The sequence below is a fragment of the Thamnophis elegans genome, chromosome 12 (genome assembly GCF_009769535.1).
Source record: "Thamnophis elegans isolate rThaEle1 chromosome 12, rThaEle1.pri, whole genome shotgun sequence".
In the NCBI taxonomy this organism is placed as follows: Eukaryota; Metazoa; Chordata; class Lepidosauria; order Squamata; family Colubridae; genus Thamnophis; species Thamnophis elegans.
In genome coordinates, this window is record NC_045552.1 from 31,374,450 (window position 1) to 31,401,415 (window position 26,966).

General features: G+C 44.7%; 1 protein-coding gene across 7 annotated transcripts in view; it reads left to right on the forward strand.

The window, feature by feature from the left end:
* The first annotated feature begins 276 nt into the window (after positions 1-276).
* The window catches only part of THRAP3 (thyroid hormone receptor associated protein 3), a 48,471-nt gene continuing 21,781 nt past the window's right edge, over positions 277-26,966 (forward strand). The window contains exons 1-6 of one of the 7 annotated variants that reach the window (XM_032227769.1): positions 278-526; positions 6,550-6,726; positions 9,228-9,353; positions 19,182-19,262; positions 22,263-22,418; positions 25,441-26,322. In XM_032227769.1, the coding sequence (XP_032083660.1) occupies positions 22,288-22,418; positions 25,441-26,322 (1,013 nt within the window). In that variant the 5' untranslated portion in view covers positions 278-526; positions 6,550-6,726; positions 9,228-9,353; positions 19,182-19,262; positions 22,263-22,287. Of the gene's footprint in view, positions 527-579; positions 809-6,549; positions 6,727-9,227; positions 9,354-19,181; positions 19,263-22,262; positions 22,419-25,440; positions 26,323-26,966 lie in introns of those variants that run through there. The other 6 variants (XM_032227770.1, XM_032227771.1, XM_032227772.1 and 3 more) reach the window with 6 other exon arrangements.

Here is a 26,966-nt window from a genome sequence, read left to right on the forward strand (position 1 = left end):
GAGAGCAATCGGCGACAGAAACAACCGAGCGCGGGCACCATAAGCAACAGAGACATCCGGGGCCCGAGGAAAAAAGCCGCGTTGGCGCGAGCGTGCGCGCCTCCTCTCCTGAAGGCTTCTGCGTGGACGATTCGCCACCTGGGAGTTGTAGTTCTCAATCTAGGGACTCCTCCTCTTCGCCTATGCAGGGAGAGAAGCAGAAAGACTCGATAATCCGTCACGCCAAAGGAGGGCCGGGACGGGGAAAAAGCGCAAGGGGCGGAGCTTGGCGAGTATAGGGCGAGAGCCTCAGAAGCAGAAGGTGGGCTAATATTTAGACGCGGGTGCCCTGGGAGATGTAGTGCTCTCGGGGAAGACGTTCACGGAAGTCCCGTGGATTCTGGCTCAAGAAGAACTACACTCCCCATCGGACGTAACAGGCTTGCTTTTTATACTGATGCGCGCGCAAAGCGTCCGGGCCTTCTGCAGCTGTGGAGGTGGACCGTGAGGCGACGAAAGGCAGGCGAGAGCGGGCCGCGCCTCAGCGGTGAGTGGGAGGCCGCGGCGTCTCTTCTTTCTCATCCCACTAATATTGGATTTACCGAAGAGCTCACGGACCGGGATTTGGCGCGGCCTTCCGCTGCGCAGCTGGAGGGCGTCAGGGAAGGCCCGGCGCGTGGGGGAGGAGCGCCCGGGAAGGTCGCGTATGCCGCCCCCCCCGGCCAGCGCAGGCCTTCCGTCGGCCCGGCGCCTCTTCCTCCCTCACTTCCTCCCGCGGGCAGAGAAGGTGCTCGGATTTTGGCGCGGCCTCGCCAGGCCCGGCCGTTAGGTGAGGCGAGGAAAGGGCCCGACAGCGCGAGTGCAACGTTTTCCCGCTCCGCGCGTGGCCCAAGCTGAGGCTCTGTCGCGTTTGTTCGCAGGGCGTCAGCTAAAGCTCGATTGGCAGCGGGGAAAACCGGACAGGCGGTGGCTCCAGCCGGGCTCCTTTGGCTGCAGCCGGCGCGACCTTCCTTGCGCTGGTCTCCCCGGCGTCCTAACCTCGTAATTTCGACATTCCCGGGCGGGCTCCAGTAGGAATGCCCTGGGCGGGGAAGGGCCGGCCGCGCGTCTGGTGAGCCCGGCCCGTCTGTTGCTGGGCGGTGGCGGTTGGAGAGTAGCGGTTTTATGGCATTTGTTCCTTTGGCGGTGAGAAGCTTCCCCGGAGAAATGCCTCGTCAGACGGAGCCGTCTAGTTAAGGGCCCCTGGTGTGCCGGTGGGATACTCGGAGGGCGCGTTTCGAAATCTGCCTCGGGAGTGGGGTTGGCGGGCGGGCCAACCTAACGACCTCGCTGCCTCCGGTGGAACCTATCTGGCGTGGCGTGGCTGCCGCGGGGGTGGCTCCTTTTCAAAATGGCCACCGAGTGGATCTCCTCGGTCTCCACACAAAGACGTCAGGGGAGCAGCCGCGGGGCTGACCAGGGCCACCCGAAGAGATGGCCGGGCACGCGGCTGCCGTTTGAGAGGATAATCGGGCATCAGCCCTGATCGCGGGCCCTGCTGGCGTCTGGTTGGCTCTGGGGTTTCTTGTCCTGAACGTTTGAGCGAAATGGGTAGTTGCGTGAAATGAGCTTTTCCAATGTGTTTTGCGTCATTTTGCTATGGCGAATGGTTCAGCTGTTTAGTCATGATTTCAGGAAATTATATATTCCTTTGTAATAAAGGGTGTTAATAGAAAAGGTGCTAGCAGACTGCTAATATATAGTAGTACCAGCTGAAACTTATTGAGACCAGTGTTACTTGAGCCCAAAAGGGGGTATTTTAATTGACATTTTTCAGTTATCAATTGCTATACACTTTAGGCATAATGGTGGTTTTAATTTATGTTTTTGCATATTTTTTCTGGATTTCATGTAAATTTTACATTTGTACTGTTTAGACCCTAATACAATATTTAGCTTATAAGCAACACAAGTGATTTTTTTAATGTGCATTTCTCTCCATAGCTTGTTTTTAAAAGTGGTATTTTAGCTGTTTTCCTTAAAAATATAGCAATAGCACTTAGACTTGGGTATATACAGCTTCACAGTGCTTTAGAGCCCTCTCTGAGCAGTTTACAGAGTCAGCCCCCCCAACCCCACCCCAATTAGGGTTCTCATTCGGAAGGATGGAAGGCTGAGTCCACCGTGAGCCCTTCAGGATTGAATCCCTGGCAGTCAGCAGAATTAGCCTGCAATACTACATTCTAACCACTGGGCCACCACAGCTCTTAATGAATGAATAAATAATAAAAGGCTGGGGAAGGACAGTAATTCTTTGGCAGAGCACATTCTTAAGGAGTTCTGCGTTTCAGCTGCTTGTTTCACTCACTGTAGCCCAATAGTATGGCTGATCCTAGGCTAAATGGTCCAGCTGCTGGCCACTTTAACAATTTGAATACCTCTAAAATTATTCATTCTATTAGCACATGTTCCCAAATATGAAAAAACCCTGATTTTTGTAAATTCTGATTTTTAAAATATGTTTAAAACCATTCACAAGCCCTTTCAAGGCAGGGCAACATGTCATTTTTAACTCCATTATGCTTGGCAGCAGACCTCAAATCTCCAGATTTTTGTCTTGAAGGGCAACATTTTTTTTAATTGAAAAGTTTTAATAAATTTTACAAATATTTCCCCTTCCCTCCCTCCCCCCAACTTCCCAGAGCAAAATACAGGGTATAAACATTTAACAATCATACACTAACATAAGCTAACTAACTGTAACATCTTACCTCCCTCTTGTACTTTAACTCCCCTTTTATTAAGCTAAATTTAAATAAATTATAACATTCCTTGTTCGTTCATAAGCTAAATGAAATTCCTTAGTCCAATATTTATTTTGAATGTAGTCAATCCATCTTCTCCATTCCAACTTGTATTTCTCATAGTCTTTCCAATATGCTGAAATTTTAGCCATCTCTGCTAAGTTTACTACTTTTAACGTCCATTCTTAAATAATAGGCAATTCTTCCTTCCTCCAGCAATCTTGTTGCCATTATTAAATTCAGAATCAAATTAGTCTGTATAACTGTACAGTCTGTAATTATACCTAGCAAAAACAACAGGAGTGAACATTACCTCTTTTTAAGAATATTTTGAATAACCCACCATATTTTTATCCAAAATGCTTTAGCTTTTTTACAAATCCACCATACATAATACATAACATCAACACAGTCACATCTCCAACATTTGAATTATAAATTCAGATACATACAAGCTAACTTTTTAGGATCTAAATACCATCTATAAAACATCTTATAAAAACCTCTCTATCAAGTTTTAAGTTTGCATAAATTTTACATTTCTTGCCCCATATTTCCATCATTATTAAACAAAGTTATCAATACCTTTCTACCATTCTTCCATATTTGCATCTTTTTTTAAAATATTGGTATCATTTGAAGAAGAAATAAAAACTTAAGCAAGATGTTCATTTTTACTACTGTTATCCTTCCCAGCAAAGACTATTGTAATTTTTCCCATTTATTCATCTGCCTGTATTTTGTGCCATAATAGTTCATAATTATACTTATATAATTTCCCATTTAAAATTGTAATATAAACTCCTAAATATATAACCTTTTTTACTATCTCACATTCTGTTAGATTTTCTGATTCTTCTTTTTGATTTATGCTGGAGATGGTGGATATTCAGCCTTTAATATATTACTATAAAAATCTTTTGCCTTCCAAACTGAATTAAGACGATATCTTTCTTCTAAGTAATTCAACACCAATCCAGCTGGAACCTCCCATCTGTACTGTATCTGGCGATTTCTAAGTTCATCAACTAGGAATGCATAATCCTTTATGGATCTCAACATTTTAGGGGGAATTTCCTTCAGTACTGCCACCTCCTGTCCTGCCACCTGTAGTTTATTTTCATAAGTCGCTTGTAATATTCCATTCCTTGTTTTCCTGGTGACAAAGTAGATTACAATATCTCTTAGTAGTTGTCTCTATCTCGCAGTCCATGAATTAACACAATAAATTTTATCAATCTGCCAATCATATTCTACTTTTGGTTCTCCAATTAACTGAGCGAAAGCTTCTGCAAAAGTCTCCAAATTTTTGGGGTTATTTTCTTTCAGGCCTCTTATTCTCAAAGCAAATTCCATCGCTCTGTATTGTATCATTGTTACTTCTGCCTCTGATTTTTCAATCTTGATTTGAGCCTCATCAACTTTGTTCTCCAAATTCACATTAGACTGAATAATTTCTTCCACCCTATCCTCCAGTGATGTTACATAACCAAACAAACCCTTAAATACATCCACTATATCCTCTCTTATTTGTTGATTGTGGGTTTGAATTAAGTCCTTAATTTCAGACATTTCGTCAGACATATCTTTAAGGGCAGTTGTAATTTTTTCTTGCAAAACAAAGGCTTGTGCCTTTAAAGAGCCTTGGAGAACTTCAAATGTCACTGTTTGTGTATCTGCTAAAGGTAATAAAGACTGCAATTTAGGTGGCTGGGCTGGGAGAATTCCAGCACTCTTAGAAGCATTTATTTTTATTTGTTTTAAAGCCATTTCCAAATATTCAAATCACACTTTCCAGCAGTCAAATTATTGAGTCCAAAAAGTCCACTTAATCCCCAAATTTGTTAGATCTTATAGTTTATTAGTGAACCAATACTGTTTTCTTTAATCTTGAGCTCTTGGTTCTTTTAACAACGTTAACAAGCACTTAACAAATACTTTCCTTTTAAGTTTCGCTTTCACCACACCTTTGATTTTCAGACGCCATCTTTATTACCCCTTTGTTCGCCTCAGTCTTCACAGAAGGAAGTGATACTGCATCAGAGTTAAAGCTTGTACTTGTAATTATAATCACTCCTGTCTTTGCTCTGCCTGCTTCTTATCAACGTGTAGATTAAATCATTGATTGCAGAGATGGTTGCGGCGTTTTGTTCTGCTTCAGCAGAAGCGTCCCAGGATGCGGAGCTCTGTCGGGCTGCTGGGGGGCTCTCATCCTTCGAGCCCCAGAATTTCTCCTGGGGGTCTATGGGGAGCTCTACCCTTGCCCGGCTGCTCACCTCCCCCTCTTTTCCCGAGGGGAGAGTTTTCAAGCTGGTAGACAGCTGATTTACGCTGTTCTAGCAGCTTAAATGCAATCATGGGGCTGGCGTTCCCACAGGAATGTCCGTCAAAGCCTATGGTGCCACCAGAAGTCCCTGAAGGGCAACATTTAATGTGCTTCATCCATAAGTCAAAACACTGTTGCTTCTTAACATTAGGTCAAGTGTGTAAAAGACACAAATTATATCTCAACCAAATGTAAACTAATTGAATTACTTGAGGAAAAGTCATAGGTCCAGAGGAAAAAGCAAAGTGTCTGGAGACAAGTCTAGCCACTCTGACAACAAAATGAGAACCCCCAACTAAAGGAAAAAGACTGCAACCGAACTGAAGACAATAAGAAATAATTAATTAACAGAGAAAATGAATATTTAGAGATGTGATTTCAGTCTTCAAATAGGGGGGAAAATGGAGCCAGGAAACTACAGACCAATCAGCCTGACATAAATATCTGGGAAGATTCTGGAAAAAGATAAGATGTGAACATCTAGAAACAAGCACAGCTAAAAATATGAGTCCACATCAGATCATGCAGACAAACCTTATTACAGTGTTCCAAGTATCATGTAGAATTAAATCAGAGTCCAAGGCAAAATGTTCCTTAAAGTTCCAATTTAATAAATCAGACATCTTAGCACATCTGTGTAATCCCAAATCTGGAAATTACATCAGAATCCCACCCAGTTAAAAGTTCATGATCTTGTCTCCACACCCACAATCCATCACATGATCCAATCTTCTTCCACTCTGGCATCCACACCCAGCTGCTTCCAGTCAAGTGTAAAGGTGTGGAGACAAAAGATGACCTTGAGCTTCTAGAAAGGAATTTTTTATTTTGAAAACAACACATTCTACCCCTTGCTATCCCCCCCCCTTAATGAGAGTGTGGCAGGTCAAAGATTCTTAAAGGAACCGCTTTAGGCCTGACAATTACATGCTTTGACAAAGTGCTTAAGCTGGTGGATCAGGGAAATGCAGTAGACATAGTTTGCTTAGACTCTAGTAAAGCATTTGACTAAGTAGACCATAAAGCCTACATGGTAAAGATAGAAAAATGTGGGATAAACAGAATTGCCATGAGATGGATCCATAAGTGGCTGATCACGCTCAACCTGTAGTCCTCGTGGCACTATATCTAAATGGAGGGAAGCATGCAGTGGGGTACCTCAAGGTTCTCCATAGTGAGGGGGGGAGGAGTATCCAGAATGGATTGACCTTGTCCTCTCATGATTGGATGAGTCAGATAAGCTCTTTGGGCAACGCCCCCTGGCCAGCAGGACTTCCCATATTTGACTCATCCCACTCAATGGAAAGGATGCACCACTCTGGACCTCCAGTAATTTACAAAGGATTAAGGAAAATAAACTTGGACCCGGCGAATCCTGCCTCCCTACATCGCGCACAGCCTCCTCCTGCAAGGGCTCGCCTCCACACCAGAGACCTACAATGGTTCCTTTTGCCTTTCCAGCGAAGGCGCAGGAGCTGTTCCCAGACCAAGGTCCTTCTCCCAGTAGAAGTCTCCCGCTCACTGATCTGGTGGACGTTCCTGGCGATAACCAAGGGCGAAGTCTTCAGAACGCCAGACCGGGTGACGGTAACCACGGATGCCAGCCTGTTTGGGTGGGGCTCCCACCTGCAAGATCAGGTAGCGCAGGGACAATGGAGCCAGGCTGAGGAGGTTCCTCCCCTTTCAGGGCAAGTTCTTTCCTCTTCCTGGGAGGTTTTTCCAGCCTCTTCTCTCTCCGAGGGGGGGGCCTTTTGGGTCATCTTGACTCGGCAATTAACTGCACGATGCCCCTCCTTCCCACAGCAGAAACACACGAAGGGTTTTGGCTTGCTTGCAGAAAATCCACTTTTCCCTCCTTTTGGGACTCCTGGGGGGGGCTGGCGGGGGGGGGGATTTTTCGCCCTAACTTTCCCCTTGGTAATTCAGCCTGGCCAGGTCAATTTCTACATCAGCGGCCGCTTCATACTAGGGCTGCAATCTACGTGGAGGTCTCCTGTTCACATACTGCTGGTAAATCTCTTTGTTTAACTCATCAGTGAAATGGTCTAACAATGCTTCTTCAGACCAACCTTTCATAAAAGCTGATAGGTCCCGAAATTCTTGTACATAATCAGCTACTGGCTGTTTCCTCTGAGTAAGAGTTTTAAACTTAATTCTGGCTCTTCGCTCTGAGGGGATCATCAAAGCATTTTCTCAAAACGGCCATAAACCCATTAAAGTCTCTTAATAGTGAGGAAGCCCACTATTGTGCAAGCCCACCCTCCAATCTGCCGCTTTTTTTCCCAAAGCCATCATAATCACTCTTACCTTTTCTTCATCAGAAATCAATTCATCACCATACATTTGCATGTAGTTCCAGACTTGAACAAGGAAAAACCCTAGATCTTTTGGTTCTCCTCCATATTTTACACTTAAGGGAAGAACCTTAGCCATTTGGCGTCTGCGGGGGGGGTCTCCCCCTTCTTGGAATGTTTCTAGCCGCTGTGATTGGTGTCGGCGCTGGGTCATCTTGTTCAGCTCCCCCTTCAGCCCCTTCAGTTTCTCTCAGATCAGGCAAGATATATCTTTTCTCTGTCATCCCAGTCAAAGGTTCTTCAGGGTCCTCTTTCCGTCCCACTCCCCAAGTCCACCTGGGTCGAACAGATTGTTCTTCCAAGTGCAGGCCAGCCATCCGCTCCGTCTCTGAAGGGCATACTGCTGCTCCCATATCTTCTTCTTGATCACTGCCTTGGTGGGACATCTTTCAGGTTTTGGGTGCACCCCCCTCGGAAGGTGTCAGCTCTGGGATGGGTGCGAGATGAGATCCAGCTTAATGTCAATTGCTACTTCACTTAATAATCAAGAAAGAAACCACTCAATTCCATTTTGCAGAATTAAGAGTACTTTTACTGATTATAAGTAAATAGAAGCTAGGCAAAGCTGGATCTAAGCAAAAGCGCATGAAAGCATTAGATATCAATACATGATTCATTCCCCTCCCCTTGGTACCCCAGTCCATAGTCCAATTGTATATCTCCCCAGCTGTCATGTGGGAGACATCTTCAAAAATCATCATCAGGTTGGTATGCTGGACAGTTGGCCTTGGTGGGAAACTCCCCTCCTTTCACATGCGCAAATGAACGAACAACTCCCAATTAACAGTCGTCCTGTACAGATAATTTCCCTCACCCAAATACTATGCCCTCCCTCCCCGTTTCAATGGCAGCCGAAAAGCACGCAGCAAAACAGGCTGACAGTTTGTCTCCTTTCAACCAGGGTCCCTGGTTAACAAGGTAACTTCCACCACTATAGGCGGGTGGTTGCCAACCTGCATTGCCACTGCATACCAATCGCAGGGCTTACAGACACCAAATCATATCACAGTTCACTCCACGCGGAGCATAGCCACATCCACAGCCTGGGCCACGCAGGCATCCCTGGCAGAAATCTGCAGGGCAGCCACGTGTGCTTCCCCCTTTCCTTTTGTTAGGAACTATAAGCTGGACTCCTTTGGCTCAGCAGAAGCCTCGTTTGGCTGCAGGGTGTTGCAGGCGGTTCACAGGGCGGGGCCCACGGCTCAACAGGCTTGAGTGGGGGACATGGGGCCTCAGGGGTCTCCCTCCCTAGGGAAGTACAGGCTTTGGTACATCCCATTCTGGATACTCCTCCCCCCCTCATTATGGAGAAAGGGCTTTGGTACTTTCCTGATACGCCTCTCTCATAGTGGGGGGAGGAGTATCCAGTCCCTCCCTGACTATGTTTGTACAACTAAGTGTTATGTTCATTGTTTATGAAGTTATATAGATATTGATGTTGAAGACAATAAAAGCTAAGAACTGAATTAAGAGTCTGGAGTGAATGGTGCAACGAATTGGATAGAGCTCTTCATCAATAAAACTGGGGAATACCTGGTGCCAGGGGGTGTTGCCCAAAGAGCTTATCTGACTCAATCCAATCATGAGAGGATAAGGTCAACCCATTCTGGATACTCCTCCCACTATGAGAAGAGGCGTATCAGGTAAGTACCAACGCCCTATTCGCAATACTGTGGAATTAAAGGAGCTATAACTTCTGTATTAGTCTTGTTCAGTGCCTGTCAGCAGTCTCATTATTTCCATTTCTGAATTAGATTTCACATTGTTTGTCCTTTCTTTTCCCAGTTATGTCTGAATTCTGAAATAGGCAGCTATATTCCATAAAGTAATTATAAGATGGAAGTTGAAGCTCTGTGAGTTACTCAGAGCCAAGGAAACTGTCTGAGGAAAAGCTGGATCACAGTCTGTGGGGTAGGTAGACTCTACAAGCAGTCCTTGACTTACAGTCATTTGTTTAATGACTATTCAAAGTTAGCATGTCACTAAAAAGGTTACTTATGACCAGGTTTCACACTTACGACTGTTGCAGTATCTCTCCAGTCATATGATCAAACTTTGGGTGGTTGGCAACCGGAATGTAATTATGATAGTTGCAGCATCCCGGGTCATGTGATCACCATTTGTAACCTTCCCAGTTGGCTTCCAGCAAGTAAAGGGGGGGGGAGAGCCAGATTTGCTTAATGACCTCATGATTCACTTAATGGGTTTATGTAAAAACCATGGCAAAAGTTGTTAGATGGGGCACAACTCTTAACAACTCTTGCTTAACAATGGGACTTTGGGGCACAATTGTGGTTGTAGGTTGAGGACTACCTGTGTTGTTTTTTATACAACATAATGTCTTCTGGTTTGCTGACAACTGCTAAAATGAAGGAGATTTGTTCCTCCAGAGCTAAGTGAATTTCAGCATGGTATTAATTGCATGTAAGAAAGAGCTGCTATATAAGATAATCAGAATGCAAATAGCTGCAGCAGATGGTCCTGTTAGTAGAGTTCACTATTCTGACTCATTTTGCAGAAAGATTTCCATTTGGAAGATAGAACAGGTGTGGTTGTTTGAGCTTTCTGCAGTGCTCTGTGTTATCTGAAGCTTCTGAATCATAAGCAAGCAGAATTATGCTTTTAATTTGATTTGTAAGAGTTCTGATTCCAGTCCAAGGAAACTTTGGTCTGAATATTATAGGGTTATAATATCAAATTTACCATTTTGCAGCTATGTAAGTTGTTCACAAACAATTTATAAATCAATGTAAAGTTTTAAACTGACTGCTTTAAAATCATGGCTGTTTCATTATTGATGTAACAGGAAAGAGGATCATTTTTTGTTGACCTGATATTCCAGTTTTAGACGTTATGGTCTACTTTGCTTTGCATCTTAAAAAAGGGAAATAAAGGTTACCTTTAAAAATATAAAACGATGAATCTGCAGAGCATTGCCTATTTGTGTTATCATAAAAGTCTTATACAAACATAAAACAGATATGCCCAATTGGGGACAGCTGTCAGGACAATAATTTCCTTTTGCTGTCTACTTTAACAGTTTTATTCAAATGCAATTCTTGAAGTGCTATAGGAAACTTTGACCTAATGCAAGCTATGATATTTATGCTGAACCTTCTATTCAAGGAATAGAGGGAAGCACCCATCCATAGCATGAGCTTCACCTTCCTTAGTGATGTTTGTGAAACTTTTGGACTGTTGGACAAGCTATTTTGGCAGAAAGGCAATGAAAGGAAGTAAGGGACAACTAAAGTTGAGCAATGTTGAAGGTTCAAAGTTTAAAAGAACAATAGTAATTTTTCACTTTTCTTTTAAATAAACACTTTTCAGACTAAGGGTAAATAGATTTTTGTGCAACAACTTTTCCTTTTTGTACAAGAGATTGGTGCTGTTTTGCTCTTCACACAAGGATAACTCTTGGATCTCATGCTTAGAAGGAGAAGAAATTTGCATGGATGATAACTTATCTACTCATGGAAAAGTTTGTCCTTTCCCCATAGTGAGGGGAGGAGTATCCAGGATGGGTTGACCTTATCCTCTCGTTGATTGGACTGAGTCATATAAGCTCTTGGGATACACCCCTGGTCCACCAGACACCGCCCAGTTATCGACTCAGTCCCTCAACTGGATGGTTTGCCATCCTGGATCTCCAATAATTTTGATGAACTTTAAAGAAAGAAAAGGATAATCATTTCCTACAGCAGCAGCGGCAAGTGACCTGGATAGCTCCCCGAGTGGAAGAAAGCTCTGCCAAAAGCCCCCTTGGGGGCGGCACACTGCCCAGGCATCTGAGTGAGACAAGTATCACTCAGAAAAAGAACTCTGCCAGGCAAGCAGGAAATAAAGGCACAAACCTTCCAAAGGCAAGCCCTGCCGCGTAGGCGCCAGCAGCGTCGGAACTCTCCTCGGCTCCCCACAGGGTCAAGTAGCGAGCCCCAGCTTCCTCAAGCATCACGGGGCACAAATTGGGCCACTTGGCAAGCAAGGGCGCCGCTGGATCTCCGCCCAGAAGGTGAGACTCGCTCCGGTAACTCTGTTGGGCGCCGGAGCACTCTGCTGCGCCCTGCTGGGTCGAGCAGTAAACCGCAGCTTCCCAAACGCCGTGGAGCGCCCGTGCCATTGTCCACGTGGCTCATCTCATTGGAGGGGGTCCACAGCCAAGCCTCTAGCGGTGCCAGAAAGAGGCAGCAGAAGGAAAAACTGGCGGCAAAGGCACACGGCAGCTCCTTGGAGCACAAGCCACCAGAACAGGAGATTTAAAAGAAGCGCCCTTTGTCTCCTGGCGTGGGAGCCATCTTGAAGCCGGGAGGAACCACGTGTTCCAAGATGGCGGCACCCAGCGGCAACAAGGAGACCGACAGGATTCAAGTACCTGCAGCAACAGCCAGCAGCCCCACCAGAGGGGCAGAGGATCAACCAAGGTTAGTGACCACCCCAGAGGCTGCCCAGAAAGAGGGGGGGGGGGAAACAAAGGCTAGAGACAAGAAAAAGCACCTTTCCCCCAGGGCGGAGCTGGATGCAGAGGATAATCACAAGCCTTCCAAACCCTCTAAGTATGAAAGGCGAAGGCACAGGAAGCTGGAGCAGCTCTACAAAAAGGCAAGTGGTCTTAAGTCCATCCCAGGCTTGGGACAGAAGGGGAAGGCCCCTGGAGTCCCTGCAACAGGCGGGGCTACAGGGGAGGCACCCGCATTGCAAGCAAGGATCCCTATTGACACATCAGGTGTTTGGGGTCTTCCTCAGGAGTGGCAATCCCCCCCACATACGGCTTCTCTGGGCTCAGCCCTGCCCACAGGGCTGCCACCTCTGCCCCCCCCCCCCAGGTTCCAGCCAACGAACCCCCACAGGGGTCCCCAATTTTCAGGACCTAATGATGCGGGCCTTCCAGCAATGCATGACAGCGGCATTTCAGCAGCCACAAATGCAACCTCAAGTGGCATCCTCTCCTAGGATACCAGAGGGGGGGAGACAGTTCTAGTTCCTCAGCCTCATCAGAAGAGGACAGTGACCTGGATTATGAGGAGGGGGAAGTTAGGGAGGATAAACTATCTGAAGACTAAGGCATGCCCCCTCCTAAGCCGGCCTTCACTGGGTTGTTCCAGCCTTCATTGTATAAGTCACTCCTGTTCAATGCCAAGGCAGCAGCCAAGTTCGGAAACAGAACAGCAGAAGCACCAGCTCAGCACCAGGGGTTCTCTGCAGAAACCATCTTTGATGAGCAGGCCATTGAGACTGACATGGTGCCAACCCCCAAGGCCTTTCTTGAGTCAGTCAAGCGTCAATGGGCAGCCCCCACAGCGGGGCCCACGCCCACAGATAAAACCTTTTTCAATGTGGACCAGGACATGGCTGGGGTGCTATTTCAGCCCTCCATTGATGCTCCAGTATTGGTACTACGTACCCCCACTACTCTGCCATGGGAACCAGAGGAGGCTCTGAAGTTGGAGGACAGGAAGGCGGACCATCAAGCAGCTGCCTGGGTGGTGAAGGCAGCCACCACCGCCTCCTTCTTCAACAGGTCTTTCTTATTCTGGCTGCAGGAGCTGCAGCAACGTATCCCCATTACTGAGGTCAGAACGCAGCAAGACATCAACAAACAGGTGGCAGCCATTCAATTTTCGGTGGACACCACCTTGTCAGCAGCCAGGTTTGCCTCCAGAGCGATCACTTCAGCCATTGCATCTCGTAGGTTGGTGTGGCTGAGACAGTGGCAGGCAGATGTACACTACAAGTGGCGCCTGGCATCTTCTCCTTTCACAGGAGAGGCCCTTTTTGGAGCAGCTCTGGACCCCTACCTGGTCCAGAACAAGAGGAAGATGCTGCCCACAGTTCCAAAGAATGGACAGTTCAGGACAGCGCCTTACCTAAGATGGTCCTACTCCCGGGGACAAGACTTTGGGTCCTCCTTCCAGGGTCAGGATTCCTTCAGGGGTTCATATGTGGGGTACTCAGGTGCCAGGCAGTACCAGGGGTTTTTTTCTGCCAGGCAGAGGTACTCAGATAGACAACAGAGAGGCAGGCAGCAGAAGCGGCCCTTTTGAGGGGGCGGAGAGGGAGGCGGGGGTGCTCCTTCCGCAAAAACTAATTCTAGACCCAATTCACCTCCCATCGGGGGATGCTTGGCGTACTTCGCTGGTCGCGGGACCGCTCCTCATCTGATAAATGGGTACAGAACACCATTAGGCATGGCCTGTCATTGGAGTTCCTTTCCAGCCCTCCAAAGTTTTTCTGGATCTGCCCGGTTTCAAATAACCCGGCACGGAGGTTACTGATGCAGGAGGCCATACAGCACCTACTGGACATCCGAGCCATCCAGCCAGTGCCTCTAGACCAGCAGGGTCAGGGGCATTACTCTATCCTTTTTGTTATCCCCAAGGCATCAGGGGGCTGGAGGGCAATTCTTGACCTGAAACGTCTGAACCGCTTCATCTGTTATAGGAGGTTCAAAATGCACTCTCTCCACCCCATCTTGGAGGGAATCAGGAAGGGGGACTTCCTCACTTCCATAGACCTCACAGAGGCCTACCTACACATTCCAATCATTTGGGACCACCGGAGGTATCTCAGGTTCTGCTACCTAGGGCATCACTTCCAATATCGGGCCTTGCCCTTTGGTCTGTCTTCTGCCCCACGAGTTTTCACCAAAGTAATGGCGGCTGCGGCAGCGCATCTGAGACAGATCCCGGTCAGGATTCAATGTTATTTAGATGACCTGCTGATACAGTCATCCTCCTTTGAAGGGGGCTCTAAGGGATGTAGACACCACTATGACAATCCTGAGGGACCATGGGTTCTCGGTGAACCTGGCCAAAAGCCACCTCTACCCATCCACTAGTCTAATCCACCTAGGGGCTCTGATAGATTCAGAGGAAGGCAGGGTTTTTCTGTCATCAGAAAGACAACTCTACTTAAGACGGCTAGCTACAAAGGTAGTCACAGGAGGTAGGGTGTCACCTTATCCAAACTGCTAGGTACCATGGTTTCCACCATTGGCATTGTCCCTTGGGCTCGCCTCCACACCAGAGACCTACAATGGTTCCTTTTGCCTTTCCAGCGAAGGCACAGGAGCTGTTCCCAGACCAAGGTCCTTCTCCCAGTAGAAGTCTCCCGCTCATTGATCTGGTGGACGTTCCCGGCGATAACCAAGGGCGAAGTCTTCAGAACGCCAGACCGGGTGATGGTAACCACGGATGCCAGCCTGTTTGGGTGGGGCGCCCACCTGCAAGATCAGATAGCGCAGGGACAATGGAGCCAGGCGGAACTGACTCACAGCATCAACTGGTTGGAACTCAAGAGAGGTCCGCCTGGCCCTGGTACAATTCCACCGCTCTGTCAAGGACAGGCACATTCTAGTCCTCACAGACAACATCGCAACCAAGGCTCACTTAAACAGGCAGGGGGAGACCAAGTCGAGGCCCTTATGCTGGAGGCCAAAAGACTGGGACCGTGGGCCGAAAGGAATGTTCTCTCCTTAAAGGCGGAACATATAGTGAGGGTGGACAACATCAGAGCCAATTGGCTCAGCTGGACAGAAGTGGACAACTCGGAGTGGAGACTGCATCCGGTCATCTTCAGAGAGGTGACTGACTGCTTCGGCCGCCCGGAGGTCGGCCTATTTGCCACCCCCCTCAACACCCAACTCCCGAGGTTCTACTCCAGGTACCAAACAGAGGGGACAGAGGGGACGGATGCTCTCTGAGGCCCATGGCCCCTGGGCCTTCTCTATGCATATCCACCCTTGCCCCTGATTCCCAGGGTCATCCAATTGCTCTCGGTGGGCAGAGCGTGGAGAATTCCTCGGGAAAGAATATCCCTCAGCCAGGGGTCTCTGGAACAGCCGGAACCCCAATGGCTCCAGTTGACTGCTTGGTGGTTGAGCAGAGCATCCTGAGGGAGGAAAGATTCTCCCCCAGGGTAATAGAAACCATCCAGGCCACCTGCACGGAGCGCATCTACGGCGCGACCTGGCAGGCCTTTTCCACATGGTGTAACTCCCGGGGAGAAGACCCGGTGAGAGCCACCGTCCCCTTAGTGCTGGAATTCCTCCAGACAGGCCTGGACAGAGGGTTAGCTCCCAACACAATTAGGAGACAAGTCTCGGCCATCTCAGCTGTGCTTCTGTGCGGCAGAGCCCAGACACTCATTCACCAACCTTTGGTCAGGCAGTTCCTGAAGTGGGCATCCAACCTCAAACCACCCATGGTACATAGGTACCCCTCCTGGGATTTGCCCAAGGTGTTGGATGCTCTGACGGGGAGACCCCATTTGAGCCATTGTGAACAGTGTCAATAAAGTTTCTAACCCTTAAGGTTTCTGGTGGCCATCATGTCCACCAGACAGATATCAGAACTGCAGGCCCTGTCCGCCAGGGAGGACATCTGCATTTTTCACCACGATAGAGTGGTGTTGCGGTTGGACCCCCCTCCTTCATACCTAAGGTGTGTTCATGTTTTCACAGGTCGCAGGAGCTGATTTTGCCCAATTTTTGTCCAGACTCTTCTCGCCCACTAGAGAAGAAGTGGCACACCTTAGATGTAAGGAGGGCTCTGAGGATTTACCTCAGAAGAACCCGGCCGAATAGAAAGTCCAAGGCCCTATTTGTCTCATTCCAACTGGGATCTCTGGGCAAGAAGGTGACCTCCACCACCATAGGCAGGTGGTTAAGGAGCTGCATTGCTACGGCCTACCAGTCTCAGGGCATACAGTCACCGAGCCCCATCACAGCACACTCCACACGAAGTGCGGCCACCACTGCGGCCTGGGCAACGCAGGGATCATTGACAGACATATGTAGGGCAGCCTCGTGGTCTTCCCCCTCCTCCTTCGTGAGGAACTACAAGTTAGATACCTTTGCCTCGGCGGAGGCTTTGTTTGGTCGCAGGGTATTACAGGCGGTTCATAGGGCGGGGGACACACCCCACCAGGCTTATTTTGGCCATGTTCCCTCAGTATGTTATCCTCTCTAGGGACGTGTTAGCTTTGCTACGTCCCATCCTGGATACTCCTCCCCTCACTATGGAGAAAGGGCGTTGGTACTTACCTGATACGCCTCTTCTCATAGTGGGGGAGGAGTATCCAGACCCTCCCTGGTAATGTAACATGTTTTATGATGGATGTTGCACTAATATGTTAAAGTTATAACTCAATAAAAAATTTGAAACCATAACAAAGGTCTGGAGTGGATGGCACAACGAGTCGGATAGAGTTCTTCGCCGATAACTGGGCGGTGCCTGGTGGACCAGGGGCATATCCCAAGAGCTTATCTGACTCAGTCCAATAAACGGGAGGATAATGTCAACCCATCCTGGATACTCCCCCCCCCACTATGAGAAGAGGCATATCAGGTAAGTACCAACGCCCTTTTCCAGCAACATGTATTAAGCAATTGTTAATATGTATTAATACTGTGTGTTATTTAAAAATTCATTCAAGTTTCCTTTTTCTTTACGAGCTATGATACTTTCTAGAAGATTTTTAAAATACTGCAGGCCTTCCGTCTTCTGCCTGATTAGGAGTGATTTTAAGGTATATAGGTCTGGGAAAAGAAAGTAAAAAATGTCATCAGTTGATCAAATAACTTATCAACTGCATGTTGTGAAGCACACCATGTTATCTTAGCTCATTGTTGACAGGATGAAAAGATAAACAGTCCCCTTTCAGATGTGAGATAATTAAAATATTCCTTAAGGATGAGATGGAACAGGTGGTGGCTTTTTGTTTTCAAAAGCCCAGGCAGCTACTGCACAAAGGAGGAGTGGTTGGCTTTTTGCCCATTTTGCTTATGAGGCCCTTTGGACTTCACTGTGCTGAACAAAAAGTGTTTTCTTTCCTATTAGGGGTAAAAACAAGATAAAAATTAACTTTGTATGTAGATTTGATTTGCAGCAATGGCAATTGGGAAGCAAAGCAGATTGCTTCTAATGGCAGAATTCCAAGCTTGCTCTAGAAATTCTGCCTCTGCTTGTAAAGGCAGTTAAAAACAAGCAGTTTCACACTATGTTGATTACTTGTGTTATAAGGTAATAATTGATACCCTAATAATGAATATTAAAGTGAATTATAGAATAATTTACATGGTATGCCTAATTTGCATTATAAGAATACAAAACTATATCCATTGTGTATTCAAAAAGTAAGTTTGCTGTTGGCACTTAATATAATATAGCTGGGATAGTTTAGATCACAAGATTGACATTAATGTGTTTTACATCTCTCCAGTGTTTCTTTAAATACTCTCTCGCTTTTGTGTTTGTCTTGAACTACTTTGGGGATCAAGATAAAATAGAGCCATGGTGACACAGTAGTTAGAATGCAGTACTGCAGGCTACTTCTGTTGACTGCAGTCTGCTTCCAATTTGGTAGATCAACTCTCACCAGGGGTTGACTCAGCCTTCCAACCTTCTGAGGCGTGTAAAATGAGGATCCAGAGTGTTGGGGGCAAGAGGCTGACTCTGAAAATGGCTTAGAGAGGGTTGTAAAACACTGTGAAGCAGTATATAAGTCTAAGTGCTATTGCGACCAGAGTTCTTCCCTTGACTTGCGTTTATTTCTTGGTGAGCTTTTCAGATGCATTCCTTTCTAGAATAAATGATAAGGCTGATGGGTATGGAGTAGCCAGGGGCTTATACCAAATAGTAGATAGGGAGGAACAGATATGAGAAAACACCAAGAGACTGTGTCCCCATATATTCTCACTGATTAGCTTTTTTATTTGTAAAAAGCTATTTCAATCTGTACTATTTTAATGAATTAATACATTATAATGCAAGCTTTTGTGCTGTCCATCTTGCATGTTCATTAGAGTATGGCAAACTTAAACAGCAAATACAGTGAACATCAGTGCAGGAGTAGCAGGCAACAGGATATCATTGGATCGTTCTGTTGCTAAGTTGAACTTAATTCAGGTTCTAAACTAGGGAGTCCTTGATTTATGACCTCTCAGGGACCTCTCAGTTGTGATAGCTCTTCCCAGGGCTACTTATGACCCAGATTTGAAATTCCAATGGCTACCTTCCCCCCTGAAGTCACATGGTTGCATTTTGGTTCCTTGCAACCAGCCTGCATTTAAATCATGACAGTGATTTACATTTTTTTTTCCTGGAAAGCAGCAGTTTGCTTAACAACTTCAGCAAAAGTCATCAAATTGGATGTGGTTTAGGTTTATTGACATTTGTATGCCGCCCACTCCCTAGGGACTCTGGTCACATGATGGCTGCCTTACAGTGTGTATGACCTACAACTGTAATTCTGGCCTCAATTATGGTCGTAAGTCAAGGACTTCTTATATGTAGGAGTGAGAATGGAGTAGTATATACTTCATTTTTTATTTCCTGTTTTGTTATGTCGAGATACAAAAGGCAGGAGGGATAATTCACCTCTTAGGTTGAAATGTGAACCTTCCAATCTAGGCCAGTTGGCTACATCACTGGCCCCCAACCTTTCTGGCTTGGCAGGGGGAGCGAAGAGGAGGTGGTTTTCACCCATCATTTCTACAGCCCAGCATCCAATGGGCTGCAGACTGGCACTGGGCCACAGACCTGGGGTTGGGGACCATATATGCCATACTCTGTGCTCACATGAGACATGGATTAAAAGTTGCTTTAAAATGAACTCACTTTGAGCTAGATAGATTTGTGCCTCAGACCATCCTTCAAGCTATGTTGTCTTTATTTTATTCCTTAAAATATAACACCTACTATGTGTGCAGTTGGAGTATAAGCAGTTATCTTTATTTTGCAGAATTGTTTGCTCTTTCAAGTGGAAGTAGAGGTTCCAATTGACCCTTGATTTCTGTTCAGGCAGAGTTAATTTCAAGGCAAAGTAAGTTTTCCAACAATTTGTCATTGTTAATACTGAAGAGTCTTTGAATATTGCATACATTTCATGCAAAATTGTTAAAAATATGTTTTAAAAAGCTTATTGTTTTTCTGTTATATACACAGTCTGTTCAAAATGACTGCTGAAAATAATGGACTTATGTTATGACCCATGTCCAAAATTAAGGCCTTTGCATTTCCCAGTAGTCATGTGATCAAAAATTGGGCATATGGCAGCTTGCTTGCACTTACGACTGCAGGGATGCTACAATCCTCTGCTCCCCATCCACCAACCTATCTGCTTCCTGGCAATCTATGCTATCTTGGCTATCCTGCGTTGTGGCATTTGATGGTAGCTCTGGGACTGGGTTCTGAAAGACGAGGCCTGGAACCTTCAGCAGTCCCAGCCAACTGCCTCTGGCCTCTACTTCAGCCCCAGCACTGCCACTGCTACTGAGAAATACAAGCTCCAGATTGTTGACAGCTACGCCTGTACCATTCTGCAAAGCTGCATTTGCCCTTGCTGTCCTGTGCTTCACAGGTTCTGTGGCACCCCACTAATCATCTCCATCCCAAATCATTTTCCTGTTGTACACTGTTGTTTCTAATCAAATCCATATATCAAAATTTCATATGTTTTTCTGTTTCATACATAAAGTCCAAAGGGGGGTTCCAATCAGCATTAGAATTATTCGGTATCTTTGTATTTAATTGAAGCTGTCAATTTCACCACCTCAGCCAGCTCCATCAACCTCACCATCCATTTGTCCATTGTGGGAAATGTCAACTCCTTCCATCACTGTGCATAGAAAGGCCTCACTGCTGTTATATAGAGAAACAAAGTTCCATGAGGTTTTTTCCAACTGTTGGAAAAAGTTCATCAGAAGGAATATCTTTGGTGTTGTATATTAGTCTTCTGCATTTGAATCCAATTTTTCCACTTTTTTGCATATCCATCCAGCATGATAAAAAGTTCACAATGCTGAGATACAAAGTACCTTTAGAAAAAGAAAAAATATTTTTAAGATTATAATACTGTTAATTTCAGTCCTTTCATCCACATATTCTCCCATATTCCATTTTATTATATATCCTTTCACTTATTCATTTTCTGTATCAAATTTCAATAAATGTTTATACATGTTTCTATATAAATAATATATTCAGGGGTAGTGCCATGCGAAGCTACAACCACTCAAACTTGCTCAGTAGTGCTTACAATTGCAGGATGCTCCAATTCATTCCACACACCTGTCTGTGCCTCACCTCTGACTGTGCCCTTTTAGCTACCCTGCTCAGTAGCAGTAGGCTGCAGAATCATGACTAGTTGAAGGGTTAACACTTCACGAGATAGGCTCAGAAGGTTCTTGACAAAATAAGGTTTTACACTTGGCAAGAAAAACCAAACACACAAGTATAGAATAGGTGATACCTTGCTCAAGAGCAGTAACTATGAGAAGGGATCTAGGAGTCCTAGTGGACAACCACTCAAGTATGAGCCAGCGGTGTGCTACAGCCAGCAAGAAGCCTATGCAATTCTATGCTGCATCAACAGAGGGATAATTTCTGTTACATGAAGTGATAATACCACTTTATAATGCTTTGATAAGATCACACTTGGAATATTGCTTCCAGTTTTAGTCACCACGCTATAAATACGTTGAGACTCTGGAAAGAGTGCAGGGAAGAGCAACCAAGATGATTAGGGGACTGGAGGGTAAAATATATAAAGAACGGTTGCATGAACTGGGTAGGTCTAGTCTGGGGAAAAGAAAGACTAGGAGTGACATAATAGCACTGTTCCAATATCTCAGGGGCTGCCACAAGGAAGAAGGGTTCCTAAGGCACCTGAGGATAGGACAAGAAGTAATGGATGAAAACTTATCAAAGAGAGAATCAACCTAGAATTAAGGAGAAATTTCCTAACAGTGAGAACACCAATCAGCTTGCCTTCAGAAGTTGTGGGTGCTCTGGCACTATTAAGAATCTAGGAAGGAATCCTCTCACTGGACATATTTAAATGCATTGAAAATAAACAAATATACTTGAACCATCTTTTTTTTTCAGTCCTGCTGCTTTATGCTTCATTCACAAATGTGATTTGGGAGAAGGTGTCTGTGTGTGATTTAGGAAATGAGGCTTCTACAATACCACAAGAATGAGGTTGCTGCTGTTTTCCAAGCCCTGAGGCACATACACACACACCCTTCAATCTTTACCCAGGACTCTGCTTAACCTGTGATTCTCATTTAATCGTGCCAGCCAGGAATGCTGGGATTGCTGCCACAAGTGAAGAAAAAAGACAGGAATATCTACTGTATTACAACTCTTTAATTTCCCAAAACTTAGGCAGATTTAACCATAGTTACAATTGGGAAACTATCCTAGCCAAGTCAAGTGTAAGATGCCTAGATGATCTGTTTCCTTTTTTCTGCTGTCCAGAGTTGCTGCAGTGTGTTTGTGCTCGTCTAAATAGAGTTCTTACACAAGAGAAGTAAGAACTCTAGATGAGCACACATTGGTATGAGATAACTTATAACAAAACCATTTTCCTATAAAAACTAATGTTTCAAAGACATTGAAGTTGACTAGAGGCTATAATCAACATTTGAAGTCCTGAAATACCTGGATAGATTCCTTGTTTATTTTTGCTACAGAAGAAATCCCTGGTGGCTACTTGATTGTGGCTTGGTTTGCACCAGTGCTCCTCAGAGTCGGCACCTCTTCCTGAGCTCTAGTACTTAAGTGTGGAAAGAACAGGTTACAGTTTCTCTGTTACAGTTTGCAGTAAGGATTTGGGGAACTGATACATTTGCTGACAAACTGACAAAGTTGCTAGACATAAAAAAAGTAACAGGCTTGAAATTTCGTTAAGAGAACTCTTTAAAGCTTGTGTGATCCTAGTGTGGTCCCGTTTCTCCCTTCAGAAATTATTCAATAAAAAACATTTCCCTTACTACAGAGGGACAGCCATTGATGTTGGTTACATTTTCTCTGTTGACAGATTGATGTGAAAGGATTTATCGGAGATGTCAAAAACGAATAAATCAAAATCAGGGTCCCGTTCTTCTCGTTCAAGATCTGGGTCTCGGTCTCGGTCTCGGTCTTTTTCAAAGTCTCGGTCTCGATCAGTTTCACGATCAAGGAAACGAAGGCTCAGGTAAATATTTTGGGGTTGACAGATTTTTGCCAACAAATGCTTCACCTTCAGATGCTCATATGAAAAGAATATCTACTGTATTACAACTGCATGCCAGAAGTTCTACTTCAATAATTTTATCAACAATTATCAATTTTATCTTGATCATTCATGAAAAGAAAACCTGAGCTTTCCATATTTGGGAATTTTTGGGAGGTAGCTTTTGGCCACTAGCAAGTATTTGCTTTTCTTGTTCTTTTGTTGTTGAGGAAAGCAATAAATTATAAGAAAACATTTCCCATTCTGTAAATTGACAGATAAAATGAGAATTGTTTAAAAACATTGTGTTTTGTGCATCTATTCTCTGTCTCCCGAGTCCCAGCTGATCGGGAGGGAATGGGGATTTTGCAGTAACCTTTCCCTGGAGTGGGATTGGGGATTTTACAGTATCCTTTCCCTGCCACGCCCACCAAGCCACGCCCACAGAACTGGTAGTTAAAAAATTTTTAATTCCACCACTGGGTAAGGTCCCTTTCTCTTTTTCAAGAGCAAAGAGTAACTGCAGTATGTGTAAAATGTTTTGATTTCCTTTCAAAATCTTCAAGCTTTTTACTTTGTACTTACATTTTAAGACCCTGTAAGTAGAAAACGGTTTAATACAGATAGAAAGCTAGTTCCCTGATCTGAATATTGTGTTGTTGCTGGTAACTAAATTCCAAAAAGCAAGAGATAAATTTGATGTGCTTTTCTGATTTCTTATGGAAGCTTGGACTCTTAAATAAAAAGTAACAGTTGTTCAGATCCCAGATAGCTGCTTACGTGATGCCTGTTTACGTGGTTGCTCTGCTTTTCAGAAACCACTTAGTCTCCAAATGGATTTCTTTTTCTTGGCTTCCTGTTGTATTTAATTACATGTCTAAATAATTGAAATTATTCTGTGTTTTGTTAGGCTATAGACACAAGTAATTGTTAATAATTAGAATGTAGTTTTTGAAAGAAACATGTGGAAAACGCAACTCAGTCATGCAGTGAAACTGAAGGGCTTTCTTTCCAGAGGGCAAAACCACTAGGAACATCTGCCTAACGCTGGCAATATGCAGCAATATTCAGAAAAGCAAATGAAAACAGGCTCTGTGTGCAAAATGTCTCTGGATGTGGAAACCTGCTGGAGAAATTTTAATTTTGTAAATGGTTTGATTAAAGAACAAAATGGAAAAAGCTGACAAGTACAAATCATTTGGAAGAAATTTAGCAATCTCTCAGAGGTAGGATTCATTTCTTCAGCATAATGGCTGCAGATCATAATCCTTTGGTGGAGGAAAAAGTTGTAGCAGCTGGTTGCTTTCAGTGACTCAGTTGGGAAAATTGGCTGGATTGTATTTGTATCTCTCTCTGGAGAGTTTATATTTTCTTCAGTTTGACAGTCTGTTTAGTTCATGGTATGAGACAGTCGCTTGCCTCTCTTCATTTCCCCTAACTTTGTGGAATGGTTTTATTAGTGATTATTTAGGCCAAACAAAACCTTCTTTACTGTTATACAACTTGGGCTGCATTCCATGTTAGCATGTCTTTCGAAATGATTTTTTGTGAACAACCTCCAGGCAAACTGGTTTACAGTGATTGTTAACATAACCACTTGGGGACTGTCTCTTCTGTGGGCTCATTAGTTCTTTTAGAACTACCATTAATTGGCTCACTTTCACTGCATGTACTAGGCTGTGTGTCTGTTTCGTCTTTGTTATGTTCCTGGAACTGTTTGCGAATGAGACAGTATTTCAGGTAAGTTGGTCTCTTTCCTATTTTTATCAGAGAGGAAGATGTATTGTGTTGCTAAACGATAGTGACTTTTTATGTTGCCTACATACATCCTTGCAACAATGCTACAAAAGATATTATGCTGAGTATGTATGTTCCGAAGTCAGGATCTGGGTTTCCCTAGTCATAGTTTTGGCCTTCTGACTACATTGGCTTTCTAAGGTGATGTTATACTTTTTTTTAGCAAAATAAAATGGACTTGCTCAAAACTTTACACATGTCACACAGTACACATCCAGTGTTATATGAGTTTCCTATATAATCATAAGGCTTTGTCAGCTTTATAATAGACTATCTGATAACCCAGCGTTGCCCGGGTATTTATTTTTAGGGGGAAAATGTCCAGATCAAAGGTAATTTCTAGTGTTGGATTTTCCCCCCCACCAGAGGAAGCCCCCTTGTGGAATACTGTAAAACTGTTACCATGGCAACTCCACTGCTGTACAGTAGAATCCATTTTATGGCAGTACCATAGAAGCCATTTTAAGGCACAATAGGCTGTATCTTAACAGAACACACAGCAAAAGGTGTTAGGGATGTCTTACCCCCATGGTATTTTTTTTCAAGAGAGTAAGTCATCTGTGTACTAAGCTTGGTTGAAATTGCTCAAGGCCTTCCAGAGTTATGCTGGAACACACACACACACACACACACACACACAGAGGGAGGGAGAGAGAGAGAGAGAGAGAATTTATAGGTTTCATTCAATCGCAGCCATGTGTGTTCTCTATTACAACAGGGGTTGTAGAAGACTGATAGTCCTTTGCAGTAGGCTAGGTCAGGAATGAGACATAAGAATTAGTGGAAATCTCTTATAGGGTGTAATAATAGAATCTCGAAAGCCTGACAAAGTTACCTTCTGCCTTCTCAAGAGTGAATCAAGACAAGATTATCTTGAGATTCTTTCCCATCCCTTCCTCTTTCCTAGGGCCAAATTTATTTATGTAATCATTCTTGTGTTCCTTTTTAAAAGTTATTTCCCTACTCTTCTACAAAGATAGATGCAGTCACTTATCTGAAATAGTATAGGTTCTCCTGCTTGAGCAAGAGGTTGGACTAGAAGTCCTCCAAGGTTCCTTCCATCACATTCATTCACTCCTTTTTAGTACGGAGGATTGTTTTGAGAAATTCTAGAAAGGGAATCTATCCTGTCATGCAAGAAAGAATAGGTTTTTGAATTACATTGAAAGGTATTATTATATTTACCAAATATCTTTTTTCTCTTCAGTTCTAGGTCCCGCTCAAGATCATATTCTCCATCTCATAACAGAGAGAGGAACCATCAGCGAGTATACCAGAACCGGGATTTTCGAGGTCATAACAGAGGCTATCGTAGACCCTATTACTTCCGTGGAAGAAATAGAGGATTCTACCCGTGGGGCCAATATAATCGAGGTGGTTATGGAAATTACAGATCTAATTGGCAAAACTACCGCCAAACGTATAGCCCTCGAAGAGGACGTTCTCGTTCTCGTTCACCAAAGAGGAGGTCTCCCTCTCCAAGATCCCGAAGTCATTCTCGAAACTCTGACAAATCATCATCTGATCGTTCAAGAAGGTCTTCATCATCTCGGTCATCTTCTAATCACAGCAGAGCCGAGTCCTCCAAACGTTGGTCGTTAAAGGAAAAGAAATCTAAGGAGGCTCGAGGGTCCCAAGGTGCTGGGGACAACCAAGGGGATGACTCCAAGGAACAAACCTTCTCAGGAGGAACTGCCCAAGATGTCAAGTCTTTAGAGGGGTCAAAACCCTGGCAGGATGTGGGAACCTACGGCACCAGTGCAGCCTCAAGGGCCTCTGCCCTAACAGAGTTGAGTCCCAAAGAGCGGAGTCCAGCGCTAAAGAGCCCTCTTCAATCAGTTGTAGTCAGACGGCGATCGCCCAGGCCAAGTCCACTTCAGAAGCCCAGTCCAACATCTTCCAATCCTTCCCAGCTGGGCTCAGCTCTGCAGAGCGGCAGCTCCTTTCAGGCAGGCTCACATCAGTTTGAGCATGGTTTAGCCAGCCTGAGCCCAACCAGGAAGAGCCCAGTATGCAAAAGCCCCACAACAATCAGTTCCATTTATGGGGCCTCTCAGAAGGAGGAAATAGGGTCAGCCTTTTCTAAGAGGCAAGTGATCTTAACTCCTGGAATTGATTAATTGTTCCTTTTTTTGGTTGGAAGCTGGATGCATAATTTAGCTGCTAAAATATAATGTGGGTTAATGGAATGATTGCCCTTTCTTTGATATGGCTGTCGAATAAGTTGTTCTTGGTGGAGTTGCAGTGGTTAGAGTGCAGTACTGCAGGCTACTTCTGCTTATCACTGGCTGCCAGCAGTTGGCAGTTCGGGTCTCACCAGGCTCAAGGTTGACTCAGCCTTCCATCCTTCCGAGGTCGGTAAAATGAGGAACCAGATTTTTGGGAGCAATATGCTGACTTGTAACCCGCTTAGAGAGGGCTGCACTCTGAAGTGCTATTGCTATTGGATATTTACTGCTAGCAATGAATTGGATCCAGACTAAATTTGCTGCTATTCGTTCCAGTGAGATTTAAACCATAATGAAGAGCACTTTATATTTTAACAAGCTGTACCTAAACCAGGCTTCTTTTAAATCCAAACCATTTCATGAAAAAAGTAACTAAATTAAGTTAGAAGAAATAAAAGAGATATTTTGGGAAACTATTCCACACTCTGAATGAATATTTTACTTGGGTAGTTTTAAATACAAGAAACCCTCAACTTAGAAGCATTAGTTTAGCAACTGTTCAAAG